This window comes from Felis catus, chromosome B3 (genome assembly GCF_018350175.1).
Source record: "Felis catus isolate Fca126 chromosome B3, F.catus_Fca126_mat1.0, whole genome shotgun sequence".
Lineage (NCBI taxonomy): Eukaryota > Metazoa > Chordata > Mammalia > Carnivora > Felidae > Felis > Felis catus.
Genome location: NC_058373.1, coordinates 48,617,805 through 48,639,723, shown reverse-complemented (window position 1 = coordinate 48,639,723; position 21,919 = coordinate 48,617,805). Strand labels below are relative to the sequence as shown.

The window sequence follows — 21,919 nt, the reverse complement described above, 5'->3', positions numbered from 1 at the left end:
AAATTTTAACAAAACTCAAGTAACTCAGTTTACAAAAATGGAATTATGAACATGCTATTCAGGTTTTAAATTCTAGTCTTTGCTCAAATTATTTTCTCTAAATATCTGAGTTTTCTTAAATACCTGTTTTTATTAAAGTATGCAAAACGTGGTTAGGTTTTTCTGAAATTGTTTTTGTGCATATCAAGTTAGATATTGCTTTTGGCTTAATTAATGCTTGTGCTTTTGAAAATGATAGTATGACAAAATTATATATATTTTAAGATATAAAATAAATAATAAAACAGTAATGACAAATTTCCACTTTCTAGTCTGATAAATATTAGGGGGACAAGTCTTTCCTAAAGGGATATGATCACTTCTCTGTATTTTCAGAATTTTTTGTACTGTGCATATATTACTTTTTAATCAGCAATAAAAAAGTAAAGCTTTTAAAAATAATATTTAGAAGTAGCTTATTTACAAAGGTTTAAGCTTTGAATCTGCAAAGAGGCTACTACAAGGTATAATAATATTTTAAAAAACATTATGTTATTATTTTATATTTACTGACCTTCTTGGGTGAAGAACAAAATCCTTAAACGTATATGGTCTCTCCATTCTTGGATTTTCTGTCTAGAATAAAACAGTAAGTTTTCAAGATACATCTATAACACCAAAAACATGTACTTTTAAGGAAATATTCATGAACTATGACCTAAGCCTTGGCTGAAGTTAGAAGCGAGAAAAATATAGGTTTAGCTCATTCAATGGTTATATCTGGCAGCTAGCTAGTGCTTTCACTTTCCTGAACCTTAGGAATTGCAGTGGGATCACGCCTTAATACCAAATAAGCTGAGCAGGTGCACATAGAGGGAAGAAGTGGTTACAACGTAGAGGCCATCCTAGGAGAACAAAAAAGAAAACAGCCTGGAGAGCAAGACTGGATTAAATATATTATTAAAAGCTTGTGATCTCTAAAGACTGTAGAGAACCAATAAATATCTCAAAAGACTGATATAGTAAAGAAGCCTTACTTGTCTTTATCAAGCTCAACAGCCCTTTGCTTTTGTTCATTTCTTTGTTACATTTTGCATTAACTACCCATTCAGTCTTGTAACTCTTAAATTCTCACGACAGTATTTTCCTTTTTCCCCCACCTGTTTCTCCCTGTCTGTCTTCTCTGATAGGCCCACCCTGACTAAGGGTCAATGTTTGGCTTTCAATGCTCTCACCTCTCTTACTTGGACAGCCCATCGTTCTCAGAGATTCTACTGTCACCTGAATGTGCGAACTCTCACTCCTTCCAGCCTCTTTCTCTACACAATTGACTTTTGTATTTCTGTCAGCTGCCCACTTTAGGCCTTCCACTTCCCCTGTTTTCCGTTGAAATTCATTATGGCCCAAAATAAATCTATCATTTTTCAAAACAAAATGGCTTTTCCTCCTACCTATTCTACTTGAGACACCACCTTGATGTCCCAAATTCAACCTGTACGATCTTTACTTTCTGTTTATTTTTTTTCTCAACCTCCAATGTCAGAAAACTGGATTAATAATTTTTTATTATGAAATGTGTTCTGAATCTGTTTTCCTCTGTTGTTATATGCTTGGTCCACATTCAGTTTCATGCCCAGACTGTCGTAAATGATCTTAGTTTCTTTCTGCGAGACTAAGCTCTCTCCATTCAGCCGAATGTTTCCAAACTTATTTCCCTGAGACATGCTTTCCTGATGTCAACCAACCTCAGCAGCTGTCTATTTCTTATTGGGGTTCATGTAAGGGAGTCTTGAAAATAAAATTAAAATGAAAACTTAGGGGTCCTTGGTGGCTCAGTCTGTTAAATGTACGACTCGTGACTTTGGCTCAGATCATCATCACCTCTCTCTGCCTGTCATGGGGTTCTCCCCCCCCCTCTGCCCCTTCCTCACCTCTCAAAATAAATAAACATTAAAAAAATCCTTAAAAGGGAAAATTGAGATGAGTTTTCAGAAAATAATATGGTCAAGAAATTACAGAAGTATACATCTTACAAATCAAGTATTTACATTTATTATATTGTAATATCATGTATCTGTAAGTATTTATTAGAAAAAAAGAATAAATATAAAAATTAAAATCATCTATACCAACCGGTAATGGATAAAGAGGAACATCCACTTGACCTAGGAAATCATCTCTTGTCTACAAGAAAAAGAATAAAAAATAAGATTAGTAATATGCTCAACATTTTTAGAAATTCTGATGAGCTATTGCCATCATTCATGAAAAAATGTAGAAGTCTTTTTTTTGTTGTTTAATCCTATGCCATATAATGTAAAATAAAAGGTAATATGATACAGCTTATGGTATATTATAGAATGGAGTATACTAGACTGATCATTTTACAGATAATTATATACTCTGAAAAATTATGAAAACAGCTATTTGAAAGCACTATAGAGTTACTACAAGCAAGCAGAAATTGAAGTGGAGTCAATCTTTGAAAGAAGGAACTGTACTGGGTAGGATTCATATTTACATCGCTTTTCCCCTCGGTGTACTTCACGGTTCATATGGTGGTATGGTTAGAACTCAAACAGACATCTGACATCTTCCTCATTTGAGGAAGCTGAAAACCTAGTTTGAGGCTAACAGCATAGCTAGAAAGTGAGAGGGACAATCTCTGAAAGAAAGATGCCACAGAAGTCCCTCTAAATCTATACATGAACTCTACCCAAATTCTTAGCTGATCCCTGAACTGCACGTATGAAAGGCAGTGGCTGGAAGGCTCAGCTAAGTTAACAACTTGCTAGAACAAAAATCAACACTCTCAGGGAAAGATAATAAAATTTACTATCTCAATTATGTACCACATACATTGACCAGTACACAAGTTACTAAACATGCAAAGAAACAGAAAAATGTGATCCAGTATCAAGAGAAAAAGTCAATAAAAGCTGACCCCAAGACCAACCAGATCTTGGAATCAGCAGACAGAGAAATTAAAGCAGCTATTATAAAGATGTTCAAGGACTGAAAAGGAAAATAAGATCATAATGAATAACTGGAGGGGAAAATCTCAGTAGTGAAATGGGAACTATAAAACTGAATCAAATGTATATTTTAAAACATATATAGAACTGAAAAATATAATATCCGAATTAAAGATTACGGATGGACTTAACATGTGATTGAAGATGACTGGAGAAAAGCTCCATGAATTTTAAGATATGCCAGTAGAATTTATATAAGATGAAAAATAAGGAGGACTTATGGAAAAACTTGAAGCAGTCTCATGTATGTGCAACTGGAGTGCCAGAAAAAGAGGAGAGGGAAGGAGGGAGGGAGGGGGAGAGAGAGAGAGAGAGAGAGACAGACAGACAGACAGAGAGACAGAGAGAGAGACAGAGAGAGAGAGACAGAGAGAGACAGAGAGGATAGGACAATTGGAGGAAAAGTAGCCAGCTTCCCCAAACATTAAGATGTTAATCTTAGATAACTATAGCACAATGATTAGAACCAGGAATACTATTTTTTTAGAGGAAATAGTAACACTTTTATGTATTTAATCTTCTATTCTTAGGTTTTTTAATTGTAAATAAAAACCTATATGCTTAACAATATCTGTCATCTGTAATATTTATTGAAGTATTTAAAGTAACATGTGAAAAACCCTGACCCTCCAATCCCAGTTCCAGAGTGAACCAGGGTTAACTGTTCAGTAAACTTCTTTCAGATATTTACCTACATGCATCCATCCATACACCTTTTTTTTTTATTAAGGTACAATAAACATACAACATTATATTAGTTTCAGGTATACAATATAATGAATCAATGTATGTACCTATTGAAAAACAATCACTACAATAAATCTAACATTTATCACCATACATAGTTTTTTTTTCTTGTGATGGGAACCTGTAAGATTTGCTCTCTTAGAAGATTTATAATATGCAATACAGTATTATTTATAGTTACCATGCTATACATTATACTCCCATGACTAATTTGTTTTATAAATGAAAGTTTATACCTTTTGACTTCCTTTACCTACTTCACCCACCCCAACTCCCTTCCTATGGAAACTGGAAACTACCAACTTGTTCTCTGTAAATTAATTAATTAATTAATTTATTTATTTTAAGATTCCACAAATACGTGCGAGTATATGGTATTTGTCTTTCTCTGTATGACTTATTTCACTTAGCTTAACACCCTCAAGGTCCATCTATGTTGTTGCAAATGGCAAAATTTCATTCTTTTTTATGCTGAATAATATTCCATTGTGTATGTGTATATATATACATATATATATATACACACACATGTATGTATATATACATATATATACATGTATATATATATACATCTCACATCTTCTTTATCCATTCATCCACCGATGGACCCTTATGTTGTTTCTGTGGCTTGGCTGTTGTAAATACTGCTATAATGAAATGGAGGTGCAGATATCTTTTTGAGTCAGTGCTTTCATTTTCTTTGGAAAAATACCCAGCAGTGAAATTCCTAGATCATATGGCAATTTTATTCTTAATTTTTGAGGAACCTCCACACTGTTTTCCATATTGGCTGTCCCAATTTACATCATCAACAATGCACAAGGGTTTCTTTTCCTACACATCTTAATCAACACTTGTTATTTCCTGTCTTTGTGATAATAACCATTCCGACAGGTGTGTGGTGATATCTGATTGTGGTTTTGATTTGCATTTCCCTCATTATTAGTGATGTTGGGCATCTTTTCATGTGTCTGTCAGCCATTTGTATGTCTTTTTTTGAAAAATGTCTATTCAGATCTTCTGTTCATTTTTAAAATCAGATTTGTTTTTGTTTGTTTTGCTATTGAATTATAAGAAAACCGGGAAGACTATTAGCTAATCTACAGATCTTACTCAAACTTCACCAACTGTCCCACTACTTTTGGTCCACGATCTAATTCTGGATCACATACTGCATTTAGTTGTCATGTCTCCTTAATGTCTTTTAATCAGTAAAGTACCTCAGTCTCTTTGTCTTTCATAATCTTGACTCTTATGAAGAGGAATGGCTAGTTACAGAATGTTTATCAGTTTGGGTTTGTGTAATGTTTCTTCACGGTTGAATTTAGATTATGCATTTGGGGAGCAAGAATACCATAAAAGTGATATTGGCACTTTTCTCAGTGCATCCTGTAAGTAATCAATAAACACTGGAATCTTATACATTATGGACAGTTAAGGACCACTAAATATTGGAGTAAAATCTGTAACTTGAAAAACAGAGACCTCCTCCCTCCCCCCAAAAAACAGAAATAAAGGAGTCAGATGAATCAGTATCAAGTCATACTGCAAGAGAAATACTTCAGAAAAACTATAATTAATATTTCAGACATAAGAGATGAAATATCTGACAAACAATAGAAGGTTATAAAAGAAGCACTGAAAGAACAAAAAAAGAGCTGTTGGAAATTAAAAATATAACTGAAATAAAAAATTTCATATAGAATTGGAAAATGGAGTTAAAGAAATTTCTCATAAAGTAGAATTAAAAGACTACAGGATTCCCAAAATAAGGAAATTACAGGATGAACTTAAGTCCACATCTAATTAATAAACATTCTAGAGAGAAAAAAGAGAAGGGAAGAAATTATCAAAGAAGCATTTTAAGAAACTTCCCTTGAATTCAAGGAAATGAATTTTGGAGTGAAAGTCTCCACTAAGTATTAGGCAAAATGCATGAAGAAAAGATGCACAGCAAGGTACATCAATGTGACATTTCAGAGCACCAGAGATAAAGTAATTCTAAAAGTCTAGAGATACACAAAACAGATCATACACAAAACTGAAAGACAAGAGATTAATGCCTTCAAAACTGTGGGAGAAAAATATTTCCTACATAGAATTCTATCCCCAGCCAAAAGATCTTTAAAAATGAAGGCAGAATAAAGATGTTTTCAGACACTCGGTGTTCTCAGTAAGGTAATAGAGGATATACTCCACCAAAATAAGGGAGTATATCATGGGAAGTGAAGATGCAGGAGATTCAAGATGAGAAACAAGAAAAGAGGATCCCCCAAGTCACGAGGAAGGGAACTTTTGAATAACAGTAGTGTAAGATCTACAGAAAAACCAGTACATACTGGTGCAGGAAAGATGGATGGCTATAAAAACAATGCTTCCAGAGGCGCCTGTTGGTTAGGCGCCTGACTTCAGCTCAGGTCATGATCTTGTGGTTCACAAGTTTGAGCCCCACATTGGGAGCTGTCAGCGTGGAGCCTGCTTTGGATCCTCTGCCTCCATCTCTCTCTGTCCCTCCCCTGCTTGATCTCTCTCTCTCTCTCTCAAAAATAAATAAACATTTTTTTAAAAGGATGCTTCCATGAGGTGCCTGGGTGGCTCAGTCAGTTAAGCATCTGACTTCAGTTCAGGTCATGATCTCATTTGTGAGTTTGTGCCCCACATTGGGCTCTGTGTGTACAGCTGGGAGCCTGGAGCCTGCTTCAGCTTCTGTGTCTCCCTCTTGCTCTCTGCCCCTCCCCGCCTTTCAAAAATAAATTAACATCAAAAAACCTTTTAAAATAAAATAAAATAAAATAAATAAAATAAAATAAAATAAAAGGATGCTTCCTGAAGAAAAGGAATAACATACCTACCTTATAGGGTTTTGTTAGAATTAAATAAGATAATATACCTTCAGTGCTTTGCATAATAGCCAGCATGCAATACCATCCAATGAATGTTAGCTGTTGTATTTGAAATGCTGGATTCGTTAATGAAGCCCCTGCTCCTTGTCCAGTAAAACAGTCTGTAGACATTTCAGACAGGTATGTAGAATTAAAAAAGCATGGCTGGAGATGGAAGTCTAGCAAATTAGCTTAGTTTAGGGCTCATATTCCTATTAAAAATTTTTTTTAATGTTTTATTTACTTTTGAGAGACAGAGAGAAACACAGCATGTGCAGGGGAGGGGCAGAGAGAGAGGAACACAGAATCCAAAGCAAGCTTCAGGCTCTGAGCTGTCAGCACAGAGACCAACACGGGGCTTGAACTCACAAACCGTGAGATCATGATCTGAGCTGAAGTTGGACACTTAATCGACCGAGCCACCGAGGTGCCCCTCATATCTCTATTTTAGAACCTGAGTTGCTAACTTTTGAAATGAACAAATTACCTTTTAGTTATACCTTCAAGGCCAACTAGGGTTTGTTCCTATTTTTATTGCAAGTAGATGTTATACTCTGTAAATCTGATGTTTAAGAAGCTATAAATAGTAAGAAAGTAAAATACAACAAAATGTAGTAAAATCCTAACCAGGATGACTGATGAATAAACCATTTTGATTAACTGAATTATCTAATTAACTTAGTTTAGGCTTCACCAGATAAGGAAATAAAGCATTTTTTGGGTTTTTTGTTTTTGTTTTTGTTTTGTTTTGTTTTGTTTTGGTTCTGTCTTATTGAATAGCCTTGCCCTTATTAAACTGAATAGAGTAAACATCTACCTGTTTGATAATTCATGATCTTGCAGTGCTTCATAAACATGGCTGTGGTCAATTACCACTAGAGTCAACACAGTTATGAACAGGATTTCTCAACGTGGGCACTATTGACAATATGAGCCAGATAATTTTTTGTTGTGGGGGCTTGTCCTGAGCATTGAAGGATATTTAGCAACATTCTTGGATTCTACCCACTAGATGTCAGTAGCACCCCTCCACTGGTTGTGACAATCAAAAATGTCTCCTGATATTGCCAAATGTCCCCTGGGTGGCAAAATTCTCCCTGGTTGAGAACCACTACTAAAGAGGGTGTAAAACAGAATGTTTCCAACAGTGAGTAAAAGATCCTCCATTTTCAAACAACACCCTCATTGAGATACAATTCACCCACTTAAAGTATATAATCAGTTTTAGAACATTTTTATCACTCCAAAAAGAAAATCCATACCTATGAGCAGTCACTTCCTATTTCCTCTCTCTTTTCTTAGCCTTGGCAACCATCAATCTACTTTCTGTCTCCATGGATTTGCCTACCCATTTCATATAAAGGGAGTCATATAATATGTGGTCCTTTATGACTGGCTTTTTTCACTTACAACAATGTTTTCAAGATTCATTCACATTATAGCAAGTATCCATACTTTATTCCTTTTTAATTTCTTAATATTATATTGTATGGATATATTGTATTATTTATCAGTTGATTGACATCTGAATTGTTCCCATTTTTTGGCTATTATTAATAAAGCTGCTATGAACATTCAAGTACAAGTTTTTGTCCTGACATATGTTTTCACTGTTCTTGGGTGTACACTTAGGAGTAAAATTGCTGGGTCATACGGTAACTCTGTTCAACCTTTTGAGGAACTGCCATACTTTCCAAAGTAACTGAACCATTTTATAATACCACCACCACTGTATGAGGGCTCCAATTTCTCCATATCCTTAATAACACTTATAATTTACCTATCTTTTTGATATAGCCCTCCTAGCCGGTGTTAAGTAGTATTTAACTGTAGTTCTGTTTGCATTTCCCTGATGGCCAAGGATGTTGAACATGTTTTCATGTACTTATGGTGCTCTTCATTTCTCAAAATCTCTTAACTTAGAAATCTTCCCTATAGAGTCAATTTCCATTGCAGAGGCAGTGCCTGGTTACGGTGGAACAGAAAGAAAACATCTCATTCCATGAACTGCTCCATGCTTCTTGTCCATTGACTGTACTTTGTGAACAAAAGCACAGAACAAAAATCCCACATAATGAAAATTTCTCTGTCTCAAGTAATTCTGGTATGTAAAAACACACTTCAAAAATTTCTTGCAACACATCTTCCTTATTTAAAACAAGTGATCTGAAATGAGTTTCTTAACTTCTACTTAACATGAAATGGTCCCAAAGAACTGTATTTCTAATATTAGAAGAGTGAACAAATTTTCCAAACTAAAAATCAATATTCATGGTCTGAGGAGATGGAGAATATGAAAGTGGGAATTATCCTGGAAAGTCAGGGACATATGGTTGCTATAAATATAGGACAATTAGAGGTTCTTTTTCCATTTACAAAGAAAAAGTAATAGTTTTACATTCATTCCTATGAAGGCGAGTCAGTCTGTGATGTTCATTAATGTTTCTCTAGCCAACCAATTGTTCCAAATTCTGAATATCAAGCATTTCTTTGTGAGAGTTATTTCCTATACTTGAACTGCATGCAGCTTACTCCATAGAGCAAATTTGCATTTGGTAAAATATAAATAATTTAAAAATGCCTGAAATCTGAGTAAGAATTTAGAACAGCAGGTGATTTTAAACAGGACCATCTGTAGTGGGCACAGTTCTGTCAGTAAATACTACCTTTTCTAATATTTTAAAGATATGAATTTCAGTTTCTGAAAACAATTTTTAGAATATGAAAAGAGAAAAATCAAATTGCTGTTTTTGCAAAATTTCAATAATAACTCTAGATGGCTCTAAGTTTAGGAGGACAAACCGCTATTAACTTTAATAAGGCTGTAGAGTGGTTGAATTTCTGCTTTAAGAGAACCCAATGTTACCAAAAAAATCAGAAATTTAAAAAGAAGTTAAAGTGTCATAGCTTTGAAGAATACTTGCCTTTAAAAAGTTTCCATTAAATTGGAGTTACAAACCATTTCCCAGGGCAATTCTACTGTATAAAGCAAAATAATAAAGAAAGAATCATCTCCTCACAATCAAAGCCAAACATAGCCAAAGGTTTTTGCTATAATATCCAACTTTTAATTTCAATCATGTTGTTTAATCAGTGAAAATGAATTTTAGCATAACAGACTCTTAAAAACCGAGAACAAACTGAGGGTTGAGGGAGGGTGGGTGATGGGTATTGAGGAGGGCACCTTTTGGGATGAGCACTGGGTGTTGTATGGAAACCAATTTGACAATAAATTTCATATATTGAAAAAAAAGACATCAGGTTTGAAAAAAAAGAAAATGAATTTTAAACATGAATAAAAATAATTTTATATATGAAGGACTTCATAAGTTAAATATAGCATAGTTTTAGTTTTCAGGCTTAGCTATCAGCACTTTTTTTTATCAAGATGATTTTTTAAAGTAATTTTAGCAATGCCTATCAAAATGTCACCAGCATTCTTCATGGAGCTAGAATAAACAATCCTAAAATTTGTACAGAACCAGAAAAGACCCCAAATGGCCAAAGCAATCTTGGAAAAGAAAACCAATGCTGGAGGCTTCACAATTCCGGACTTCAAGCTGTATTACAAAGCTGTAGTCATCAAGACACTATAGTACTGACACAAAAACAGACACTTAGATCAATGGGACAGAATAGAGAACCCAGAAATGGACCCACAAACATATGGCCAACTAATCTTTGACAAAGCAGGAAGGAATATCCAATGGAATAAAGACAGTCTCCTCAGCAAATGGTGCTGGGAAAACTGGACAGCAAAATGCAGAAAAATGAACCTGGACACTTTCTTACACCATACACAAAAATAAACTCAAAATGGATGAAAGACCTAAACTTAAAACAGGAAACCATCAAAATCCTAGAGAAAGCAGGCAAAAACTCTTTGACCTCAGCTACAGCACTTCTTGCTCAACACGTATCTGGAGGCAAGGGAAACAATAGCAAAAAAGAACTATTGGGACCTCATCAAAATAAAAAGCTTCTGCACAGCAAAGGAAACAATCAGCAAAACTAAAAGTCAACGACAGAATGTTAGAAGATATTTGCAAATGACATATCAGATAAAGGGTTAGTATCCAAAATCTATAAAGAACTTATCAAACTCAACACCCAAAATGCAAATAATCCAGTGAATAAATGGGAAAAAGACATGAATAGACACTTCCTCCAAAGAAGACATCCAGATGACCAACCAACACATGAAAAAATGCTCAATATCACTCATCATCAGGGAAATACAAATCAAAAACACAATGAGATACCACCTCACACCTGTCAGAATAGTTAACATTAACAACTCAGGCAAACAGATGTTGGTGAGAATGTGGAGAAAGGATCTCTTTTGCATTGCTGGTGGGAATGCAAAGTGGTGCAGCCACTCTGGAAAACAGTATGGAGGTTTCTCAAAAAATTAAAAATAGAACTACCCTACAACCCAGCAATTGCACTACTAGGTATTTATCCAAGGGATACAGGTGTGCTGTTTCAAAGGGGTACATGCACCTCAATGTTTATAGCAGTGCTATTGACAATAGCCAAAGTATGGAAAGAGCCCAAGTGTCCATCAACGGAGGAATGGATAAAGAAGATGTGGTATATATATGCAATGGAGTATTACTGGGCAATCAAAAAGAATAAAAGCTTGCCATTTGCAACTACGTGGATGGAACTAGAGGGTATTAGACTAAGTTAAATTAGTCAGAGAAAGACAAATATCATATGACTTCACTCATATGAGGAATTTAAGATACAAAACAGATAAACATAAGGGAAGGGAAGCAAAAATAATATAAAAACAGGTAGGGGGACAAAACATATGAGACTCTTAAATATGGAGAACAAACAGAGGGTTAGTATGGAACCCTGTAAGTATAATTTTCATTTTGTGTAATTAATAAAGACTACAGTAGATTATTCTGAACTAATCTGAAGTGGACACAGACCTCAGTGACTGATTGGATGTTACAGAAGGGAACTGTGTCCTGAGTAAGCCAAAACCACATATACATTTTCTAAGACAAGATCAAAGATTCAAGATCAAAAGTGTGCATTTGAGTCAATATCTTATTTGGTGCCCATAACTACTTTCTTCACACAGCTAGAGTCAAACTGTCGCTATGCAAATGTCATTCCTCTGTATAGATCACTGCAACTCTAAAAAAATGAATTGGGGTGCAAAAGAGAAACAAAAATTCATAACTCCAAAAATGTTCAAAGTGTTGTTAACCATATTATTTAAATTAAGTGAAATGATCAAGAGATATTCCAGGGATCATAAAGGATGAAAGTAAAAAGAGGTGAAGCTGAGACAATAAAAGTGAAATTACCTAAAACCTCTTTCTCTGAAGTAGAATTTAAACTTTCTATTATTTATGTTAAGATGATAAACATTTTCTTGACTTGAACACATGAAAAGTTGACATCTTGACAGACAGCGTATTAGCACATGTGAACATCTGAGAAAAAAAAAGTAAAATTTTTATGAATGGGCTCATTTATAGCATATAAAAAATAAGGGACCATATATCTTCTGCTTCCAAAATTTTATAAAAACTCTCGTTTTTAATGAACATCCTTTCTCTAAAAATCCATACTACGTGGACTCAGACATCCTAGATGTTATAGATTTTTTAAAAATCATAAAAATGACTCTGGCTTAACTATTTTCTAACATATGCAAATCTTATTAACTAAAACTGCATTTACATAGCTTCTACTTTTCCTACTTTCATACGGACTCACTCTGTACTATGACCTGCTTATTTTAAACGTTTTTCTGGAAGTTCAAGATTTATTGATTCAATCTTTTCAGTATGTTGAGGGGGAAATGGTGTTAGCTAAACAAACAGTATAATCTGATCTATGCTATAAAACCATAGTGCTATGGAAACTGGATGTCTTTGCTTAAAGCAAACATTCAGCGTCCCACGCTTGTGATCTACTCGGCCAGCCAGCCAAGCCTGTCTGGTAGATTTAACTATGAGACACAAACTGTACTTGTTCTTTGACAATAGCTTCATACTGCTTGAAAATTTGAGTACATGTGTTCTACAGCCTTTAGCAACTCTCCCATTTTTAAAGGGATTTTTACCTAATAGACGGCAGTAGGGGGTCAGGAGAAGCCACTGTCTAAATCAGTTTCGGTTTGAACTATCTGCCTCTGAATTCCAGTTTCTTTGGAGGTCTCAACTTGATAATCATCACAGATTGTGAAAACTGACGATTTACCTCGACACGGTCCTCTACTTTTACATGCTTTAAAATTTAGCTTATTATTTACTGTGAGAGTTTTCAAATGAAAACCATTTTTTGAAAATATGCTACAGAAAACAAGGGCTCTAAAGCAGACAAGGAGGAACAGGAATCAGACTGTTTTATTAAACATGAATAGGATTTTATAATAATTTTCAAAATTAAGCCTCAATGTAGCCAACATACTTTTATAAGCAATTTATATTGTATGCCCCTAAACCAAAGGACTATAGAAGATGAGAAGAAAGTTTTGCATTTATTACAACTCCCTCCCCCGACGACTTCACAAAGGTGAAGGGCTCATCAAATTTCTCCATTGTTTCAAATTTATATTTCCAACCAAAGGAAAATTACAAGAGGACTAAATGTATAAAGTTATAATTTAACCAAGAAATACCTACCACTAGGTAACTGATAAAAGGGACAAGGCTCTTCTTTCCAGAGAGAAAAATATTCATTTCTTGATTGAAAATAAACAGACACAGAGATTCACTCTTCTGAGCTCCAATATAATATGTTACTAGTGGTTTTTTTTTTTTTTTCTTTCTAGGAATGTCTGCCAAGCTATTAGGGAAAGAAAAAAAATAAACTTTTGAAGAGATCAAAGCTATCTCTGGGGAATTCTATCTGTAGTCTAAATGAGAAATCAGTAGATAGCTTCCACTGTTGAGAAAGATCTAGTGACTTTAATCCAAAGAAACCAAAGAGCTGTGTAAAATCTCAGATATTTAATTTAAAAACAAGTGTGAGAAGATGAACTAAAATCATCACTTTAAAATGGATAAAGGGAAGCTGTGGCACCTGGGGAAATCGTCCAGAGGCTTCTGCTTCCACCCTTAATCTAGAGTTTCAAAGATTCAAGTTGAGTTAGTCCATTCAAGTGGTTGTCAAACTTCTGGGGTAGGGACTGAGAATTTGCAGTTCTTACAAGCCCTCAAGTGATAACTCTTGCTGCTGATCCAGTAGTCCCACATCTCTATTCAATTCAATTTCTTTTTTTTTTTTTTATGAAATTTATTGACAAATTGGTTTCCATACAACACCCAGTGCTCATCCCAAAAGGTGCCCTCCTCAATACCCATCACCCACCCTCTCCTCCCTCCCACCCCCCATCAACCCTCAGTTTGTTCTCAGTTTTTAACAGTCTCTTATGCTTTGGCTCTCTCCCACTCTAACCTGTTTTTTTTTTTTTTTTCCTTCCCCTCCCCCATGGGTTCCTGTTAAGTTTCTCAGGATCCACATAAGAGTGAAACCATATGGTATCTGTCTTTCTCTGTATGGCTTATTTCACAGCATCACACTCTCCAGTTCCATCCACGTTGCTACAAAAGGCCATATTTCATTTTTTTCTCATTGCCACGTAATATTCCATTGTGTATATAAACCACAATTTCTTTATCCATTCATCAGTTGATGGACATTTAAGCTCTTTCCATAATTTGGCTATTGTTGAGAGTGCTGCTATGAACATTGGGGTACAAGTGGCCCTATGCATCAGTACTCCTGTATCCCTTGGATAAATTCCTAGCAGTGCTATTGCTGGGTCATAGGGTAGGTCTATTTTTAATTTTCTGAGGAACCTCCACACTGCTTTGGAAGAGTAAACAATGATAATAGCTAAAGAAGCATGAGCAGGGCATCTAAATGTATCTATTTATTCTCCTATTTGCAAATGGTTTGCTAGTTTCAAGATAACACAATGTAAATTAAGACACTTCAAGATAACAACAGAATCCCTCTAAAAGAAACAAAGGGAGGGGTGCCTAAGTGGCTCAGTCAGTTAAGTGCCTGACTTCAGCTCAGGTCACGATCTCATGGTTCGTGGGTTCAAGCCCAGAGTTGGGCCCCAGAAACTGCTTTGGATTCTGTGTCTCCCTCTCTCTCTCTCTGCTTCTCCCCACTCACATTCTGTCCCTCTCTCTCAAAAATAAATAAGCATTAAAAACATTTTTTTTAAGTTTTAAAAGAAGAAAAAGGAGTCAGGTACTTGCATTTCTTTTTAGCTTAAATTGCAAAAAATAAAAACATATTTTTTAATTATAACAATCCTCTTTTCAAAACTTTTGAATAAACATCATTTCCCCAGTGTGTTCTGAAGAAATCATAGATCTGTTGGATACCAAAAGAGTTCAAGTTGGTCTCACAATTGGGAAACATTTAAACAAAATTCAGAAGTTTATCTCCTGTAGGACCTTGGGAACTTAACTTTCCTAGTGTACACTGTGACATTCTAAGAGTACAGCATGTGGCATTTTACAAACTTATTTCTCAACAGGATGAGGTATCTTACAAACTGGTGAGGAACACATTTCAGAAATATTGGCCCAGAGGAAAAACTATAAATTCCTTCGTATGCGATGCTAGGCCTTCTACATTTGCTTTTCTAATTGACCTTGCAGCTTCATCTATTAATATAAGCCTATCCAGTAGAGTACTATGCTTTTGCTGAACAAACCCTAGATTTTGCCCTCTCAAACTCACTTATGCTTCCTGGAAACTTTTTCTCTCTCTGCCTGTGTAACTTCTACTTACAAGGCACAGCTCAATGCCATTTTATTTATTTTTATTTTTTTTAATTTTGTTAGTTTTCTTTATTTTTGAGAGGCAGAGAGAGAAAGAGCACGTGTGGGGGAGGGGCAGAGAGAGAGGGAGACACAGAATCCGAAGCAGGCTCCAGGCTCTGAGCTGTCCGCACAGAGCCTGATGTGGGGCCCCAACTCACAAACTGCGAGATCATGACCTGAGCCGAAGTCGGACGCTCAACCAACTGAGCCACCCAGGCGCCCCTCAATGCCATTTTAATGGAACTTTTCTTGGTGAGACTAAATTGTTAATTTCCTCATCTGTAATTCTTCTTCACCTTGTATCTTTTAACATCTGTATAATAGTTCTCTTCTACTCCAAAAAAAGTATTAAATCATTTTTAAAAAAATTTGAAATGGCCTGACTTACTGGAATAAATCATCTTTGTATCAATTAATCCCTCTTTTATAAAAACTAGCTATTTAGACACAGGAAGTACTCTATGACGTTGAGAGAACTTAGCAGGAAGAAAAGAGTAATAGTTCTAGCATTAGGAAACCAAAGCAGCAATGTTACAGGAAATGCTACAACACCAAAAGAAGATGGTATCAGATTTCCCTTTTTAGGCAATGGACTAAGTCCTGCTTGCCCATTTCAAGAGGGTATGTTGGACATTGTTGGAACAAAAATCAAAAGGGTTTAAATGATCTGCTCAACTCCCTGCAATCTGACTGCCTTCTTCAACCTGGACTTGAATTTAGTTTTCTGCCACCAGTGTGATAACCTGGTAATGTTTGGGCTCCAGATTAGTTTATTGATTCCTTGCCCATGTTTCTCAGTGCTTTGATGATGGTTATCTTCCTGGATCATTTAATGGCTTTCCAGACTCAGAAAAAAGCTTTTCAGCCAGTTTTCTTTGAGTTGTAAGAGGCATCTTTCTTATGAAGGAGTAGTATGACCTCTTCCCTGCATTGTCTCTAGTCTTCCCCATCCATTCCTGACCTTTTCTGCCTTCTAGTGACCACGAACCACTCCTATCCTTGGCATAAGGAATCCACCACTTGCAATGTGCACACCGTTGGTAAAGTTTGACAGACAGCATATTTTGCATGAATCTATTATTCAAGTGCCATGAGATTACAATACTGACTTCCTATCGATACTGCGCCCAAAGTAAAAAAACACATCCATGAGGTGAAATCCACACCTCATGTAGATTTCGATTCAGATAAAACTACCCTATTTAATAGTTTAAATATAATCTAAGAATGTTTTAAAAATGTTTAAAAGGAAGATTAAAAACAATTCCCAAGTTTTGTCATATTGTGCAGGGCCTACCAATGCCTTGCTCATAGTAGGAAGTCATTATTTAGCTCATTGTTTGGTCAATTGATCCAGATTTTAGTTTAGTCATCTTTAAAGGTAACTGAATCTGAAATCTAAAAACCACTGAACTTCATACTAAATATGTTTCTTCAGTGTATTAAACAGCAGCTAGCGTTAGTGGGTCTGGAGAACACCAATGACAATTCAAGATTTACCAAAGATTTCTGGCTACTTGAATGAGGTGACCCTCCTGCAAACTCTCTTGACTCAAGGCATTTCAATCATTTCAACTCTCTGATCCTTAATTAATTTAAAACCATTTTACATATGCTCTTTGCCTTCCTTGCTTAGGCTGGCCCATCAAAAGTTGGGATGGTATCTTCTATTTTTTTGTATTTCACAACAAAAAAATATTTTAAAAACAAAATTTGCTTGCTGGAGTTTCGATAGTATTTTCCCTAGTCAACAAATAGTATTAAGCAGAAACAAGGCACAGAGACTGGCAAATACTTTCAAAGATTTATTGTCAATAAAATGAATACATTAAGAGAAGACCTGAAGGCACTGGCTAAAGAATATCTCTAAACAACAAAGAAAATAACTTATTATCAAAAGATTCCCAAAGCGTTTTTCTTCTTCTCCTCCTCCTTTTCCTTCCCTCTCCCCCTCCTCCTCTTTGTTCTTCTTCATTGTTTGTAAACCTTGGTTGAAGACACTTTCATAGTAGTAGAAATAAATGTCCTCTCTAACAACTTTTACCTTTTGAAATAATCTCTTTGAAGGTTTTAGAAAAACTTTCAGAAGTAGAAAGTGATTATTCTTAGGATTTGATTACCTGATTATTTGATCAAGGGTAAATTGAGCTGATCTATAAACAGTTTTTAAAGTTTCCTCTGGGGTTTAAAATTCATATAATTTTTATTGAAGAATATAATGTATCAATGAAAACGAGGTAGGGGGAAGGATGTGGGTTACTGTTGCTTAAGAAAATAAGAACTTAATGGATTCCTTTAAAACCAAAATTTTCTTGCTTAAATAGCAGGTACCGGTGGAAAAAAATAAGGTCACTGAGATGTGGCTCCACTCCTTCAGCCATCACAGATACTAAGCACTGTTGCTTTAGGCACTTTCCTCAATATACTGGAACACTGTCAAAATTATAGGGGTATCAATGGCTTGAGGCTCATAATGTAACATTCTAGAGAAACCTTGCCCAGTAGAACTTTCTGCCACAATGGAAATATAATATACCTGAGCTGACCAATGCAATAGCCATGGTCACTTGTGGCCACTCACCACTTGAAACGTGTCTAGTACAGATGAGGTTCTGAATTTTAAAATTTTATTTAATTTAAATTAATTTAAAACTCCATAGCCACATGTGGTTAGTCACCACTGTACTGGATTGTGGAGTTCTTGAAAATTTTTTTTTAGTAAAACAGTAGTTCTTAGTTTTAAGCTTTTACTTTTAGTTCTTGTCCTGTAATTCAGACATGTCTCCAGAGCTAACAAACTACCCCACCGTACTGTATTTGGATTCATAACTATGTATTTTTTTAAATTAGGTTGGTTTATCATACCTAAGGAAAGGTTGAGTTAAACTTTGTAAGTATGCTACTGGAAAATAAGTCTCCTTAAGAAAAGAAGGAGAAACTGTAGCCCAGTGGGTCACAGTAGTACCCCAAAGTGACAGTGAGTGTAACTAGAAAGGTAGCAATAGCAATCAATGCTCAACTGGACTCGGTTTGTTCAAGAGTGCATGGTAGTCATCTGTTGGGAATCCCAGAAATACTGAAGAGTACTTTACAGCTGCCTGGGATCTTTTCTGGGCAGAAAAGAAGGGTTAAATCAATGAAATTTGGGTACCTGTAGTCTGGTGAATATTTTTTTTTATGTTTATTTTTGAGAGAGAGAGAAGGAGCACGTACATGTGTGCACATGAGCAGGGGAGGGGCAGAGAAAGAGGGGTACAGAAGATCCCAAGAGGGCTACACACAGACATCAGCAGGCCCAATGTGGGGCTCAAACTCACAAACCGTGAGATCATGACCTGAGCCGAAGTTGGATGCTTAACAGACTGAGCCACCTAGGTGCCCCAAGTCTGGTGAATCTTGAGAAAACTTAGGTTGTGTGTATTGAGTACACAGATTTGATAGGTGTCTATCAGTATATTTCAGCAGTTTTACCACCTGTCTGATAAAATTTATAAATGAGAATCCAGGAAAATATCCAAATTAATTTTAGAGGTTAAAAAAATCCTGAGTCAAATACACACTTTCTTTCAGTAAATGGAAGGATAACTATAAGAAAGATATTTTTAAAAACCCACCAGATGCACAAATTGTTTATATGAATGATAGAAAATTGAGTTTTTATGTATATTACAAAGACAGTAACTATATATAGTAAAACCTTGGTTTGCAAGCATAATTTGTTCCAGAAACATGCTTGTAATCCAAAGCACTTGTATATCAAAGAAAATTTTGGATTGTTGTATTTTCATTTTCATTTGTTTCCATATATTTTTAAATTTCTTCTCTAATCGCCTGGTTGACCCATTCATTCTTTAGTAGGGTGTTCTTTAACCTCCATGCTTTTGGAGGTTTTCTAGACTTTTTCCTGTGGTTGATTTCAAGTTCCATAGCATTGTGGTCTGAAAGTGTGCATGGTATGATTTCAATTCTTTTATACTTATGAAAGGCTGTTTTGTGACCCAGTATGTGATCTATCTTGGAGAATGTTCCATGTGCACTGGAGAAGAATGTATATTCTGTTGCTTTGGGATGCAGAATTCTAAATAAATCTGTCAAGTCCATCTGATCCAATGTATCATTCAGGGCCCTTGTTTCTTTATTGATCCTGTGTCTAGATGATCTATCCATTGCTGTAAGTGGAGTATTAAAGTCTCCTGCAATTACCACATTCTTATCAATAAGGTTGCTTATGTTTATGAGTAATTGTTTTATATATTTGGGGGCTCCTGTATTTGGCACATAGACATTTATAATTGTTAGCTCTTCCTGATGGATAGACCCTGTAATTATTATATAATGCCCTTCTTCATCTCTTGTTACAACCTTTAATTTAAAGTCAAGTTTGTCTGATATAAGTATGGCTACTCCAGCTTTCTTTTGACTCCCAGTAGCATGGTAGATAGTTCTCCATTCCCTCACTTTCAATCTGAAGGTGTCTTCAGGTCTAAAATGAGTCTCTTGTAGACAGCAAATAGATGGGTCTTGTTTTTTTATCCATTCTGATATCCTATGTCTTTTGGTTGGAGCATTTAGTCCATTTACCTTCAGTGTTATTATTGAAAGATGTGGGTTTAGAGTCATTGTGATGTCTGTAGGTTTCATGCTTGTAGTGATGTCTCTGGTACTTTGTGGTCCCTGCAACATTTCACTCACAGAATCCCCCTTAGGATCTCTTGTAGGGCTGGTTTAGTGTTGATGAATTCCTTCAGTTTTTGTTTGTTTGGGATGACTTTTATCTCTCCTTCTATTCTGAATGACAGACTTGCTGGATAAAGGATTCTCAGCTGCAGATTTTTCCTGTTCATCACATTGAAGATTTCCTGCCATTCCTTTCTGGCCTGCCAAGTTTCAGTAGATAGATCTGCCACTAGTCTTATGGGTCTCCCTTTATAAGTTAGAGACTGTTTATTCCTAGCTGCTTTCAGAATTCTCTCTTTATCCTTGTATTTTGCCAGTTTCACTATGATATGTTGTGCAGAAGATCGATTCAAGTTACATCTGAAGGGAGTTCTCTGTGCCTCTTAGATTTCAATGCCTTTTTCCTTCCCCAGATCAAGGAAGTTCTCAGCTATGATTTGTTCAAGTACACCTCCAGCCCCTTTCTCTCTCTCTTCCTCTTCTAGAATTCCTATAGTACGGATATTGTTCCGTTTGATTGCATCACTTAGTTCTCTAATTCTCCCCTCATACTCATGGATTTTTTTATCTCTCTTTTTCTCAGCTTCCTCTTTTTCCATAATTTTATCTTCTAATTGACCTATTCTCTCCTCTTCCTCTTCAGTCCGAGCTGTGGTCGCTTCCATTTTATTTTACACCTCATTCGTAGCATTTTTTTTTCAACGTTTTTATTTATTTTTGGGACAGAGAGAGACAGAGCATGAACGGGGGAGGGGCAGAGAGAGAGGGAGACACAGAATCGGAAACAGGCTCCAGGCTCTGAGCCATCAGCCCAGAGCCTGACGCGGGGCTCGAACTCACGGACCGCGAGATCGTGACCTGGCTGAAGTTGGACGCTTAACTGACTGCGCCACCCAGGCGCCCCTCATTCGTAGCATTTTTAAGTTCACCATGACTGTTTTTTAGTGCCTTGATCTCTGTAGCAATAGATTCTCTGCTGTCCTCTATACTTTTTTCAAGTCCAGCGATTAATTTTATGACTATTATTCTAAATTTTTGTTCTGTTATATTGCTTAAATCGTTTTTGATCAATTTGTTAGCTGTCGCTACTTCCTGGAGGAGAGTTCTTCTGTTTTGTCACTTTGGGTAGTCCCTGTGGTGGCGCCCAACTGCAGGGCACTTCCCCTATGCTGTCTGGAGTAACTTGTGTTTGTGGGCAGGGCTGCAGTCAGACCCAATGTCTGCCCCCAGCCCACCACTGGGGCCACAATCAGACTGGTGTGTACCTTATCTTCCCATCTCCCAGGGGCAGGACTCACTGTGGAGTGGTATGGCCCCTGTCTGGGCTACTTGCACACTGCCAGGCTTGTGGTGCTTCTTCTATGGGATCTGGCATATTAGGCGGGGTGGATCCGTAAGGTGCACAGGGGTGGAAGGGGAAGGCTTAGCTCGCTTTGCTGTCGGTGGTCCCCTGTGGGAGGGGCCCTGCAGCACTTGGAGGGAGGCAGACCCGTGGGAGGGATGGATCCACAGAAGCACAGTGTTGGGTGTTTGCACGGTGCAAGCAAGTTCGGTGACAGGAACTGGTTCCCTTTGGGATTTCAGCTGGGGGGTGGGAGAGGGAGATGGTGCTTGCCAGCACCTTTGTTCCCCACCGAGCTGAGCTCTGTCTTCCGGGACTCAACAACTTTCCCTCCTGGTGCCCTCTCGCCCTCCTGCTCTCCGAGCACAGCTGTTGACTTATTACATTCCAGATGTTAAGTCCTGCTGGCTGTCAGAACTCATGCCAGCCCCTCCACTTTTG

The 21,919-nt window shown here is 36.4% G+C and overlaps 1 protein-coding gene across 6 annotated transcripts in view; it reads right to left on the bottom strand.

Moving 5' to 3' along the window:
* NEDD4 (NEDD4 E3 ubiquitin protein ligase) overlaps nucleotides 1-21,919 on the bottom strand; it is a 139,071-nt gene that overhangs the window by 41,492 nt on the left and 75,660 nt on the right. For all 6 annotated transcript variants that reach the window (XM_004001640.6, XM_019832379.3, XM_045059280.1 and 3 more), the window contains 2 exons: nucleotides 2,113-2,163; nucleotides 554-615 (listed from right to left, as the gene is read on the bottom strand). In XM_004001640.6, coding sequence (XP_004001689.1) covers nucleotides 554-615; nucleotides 2,113-2,163 — 113 coding nt within the window. The remainder of the gene's footprint in view (nucleotides 1-553; nucleotides 616-2,112; nucleotides 2,164-21,919) is intronic.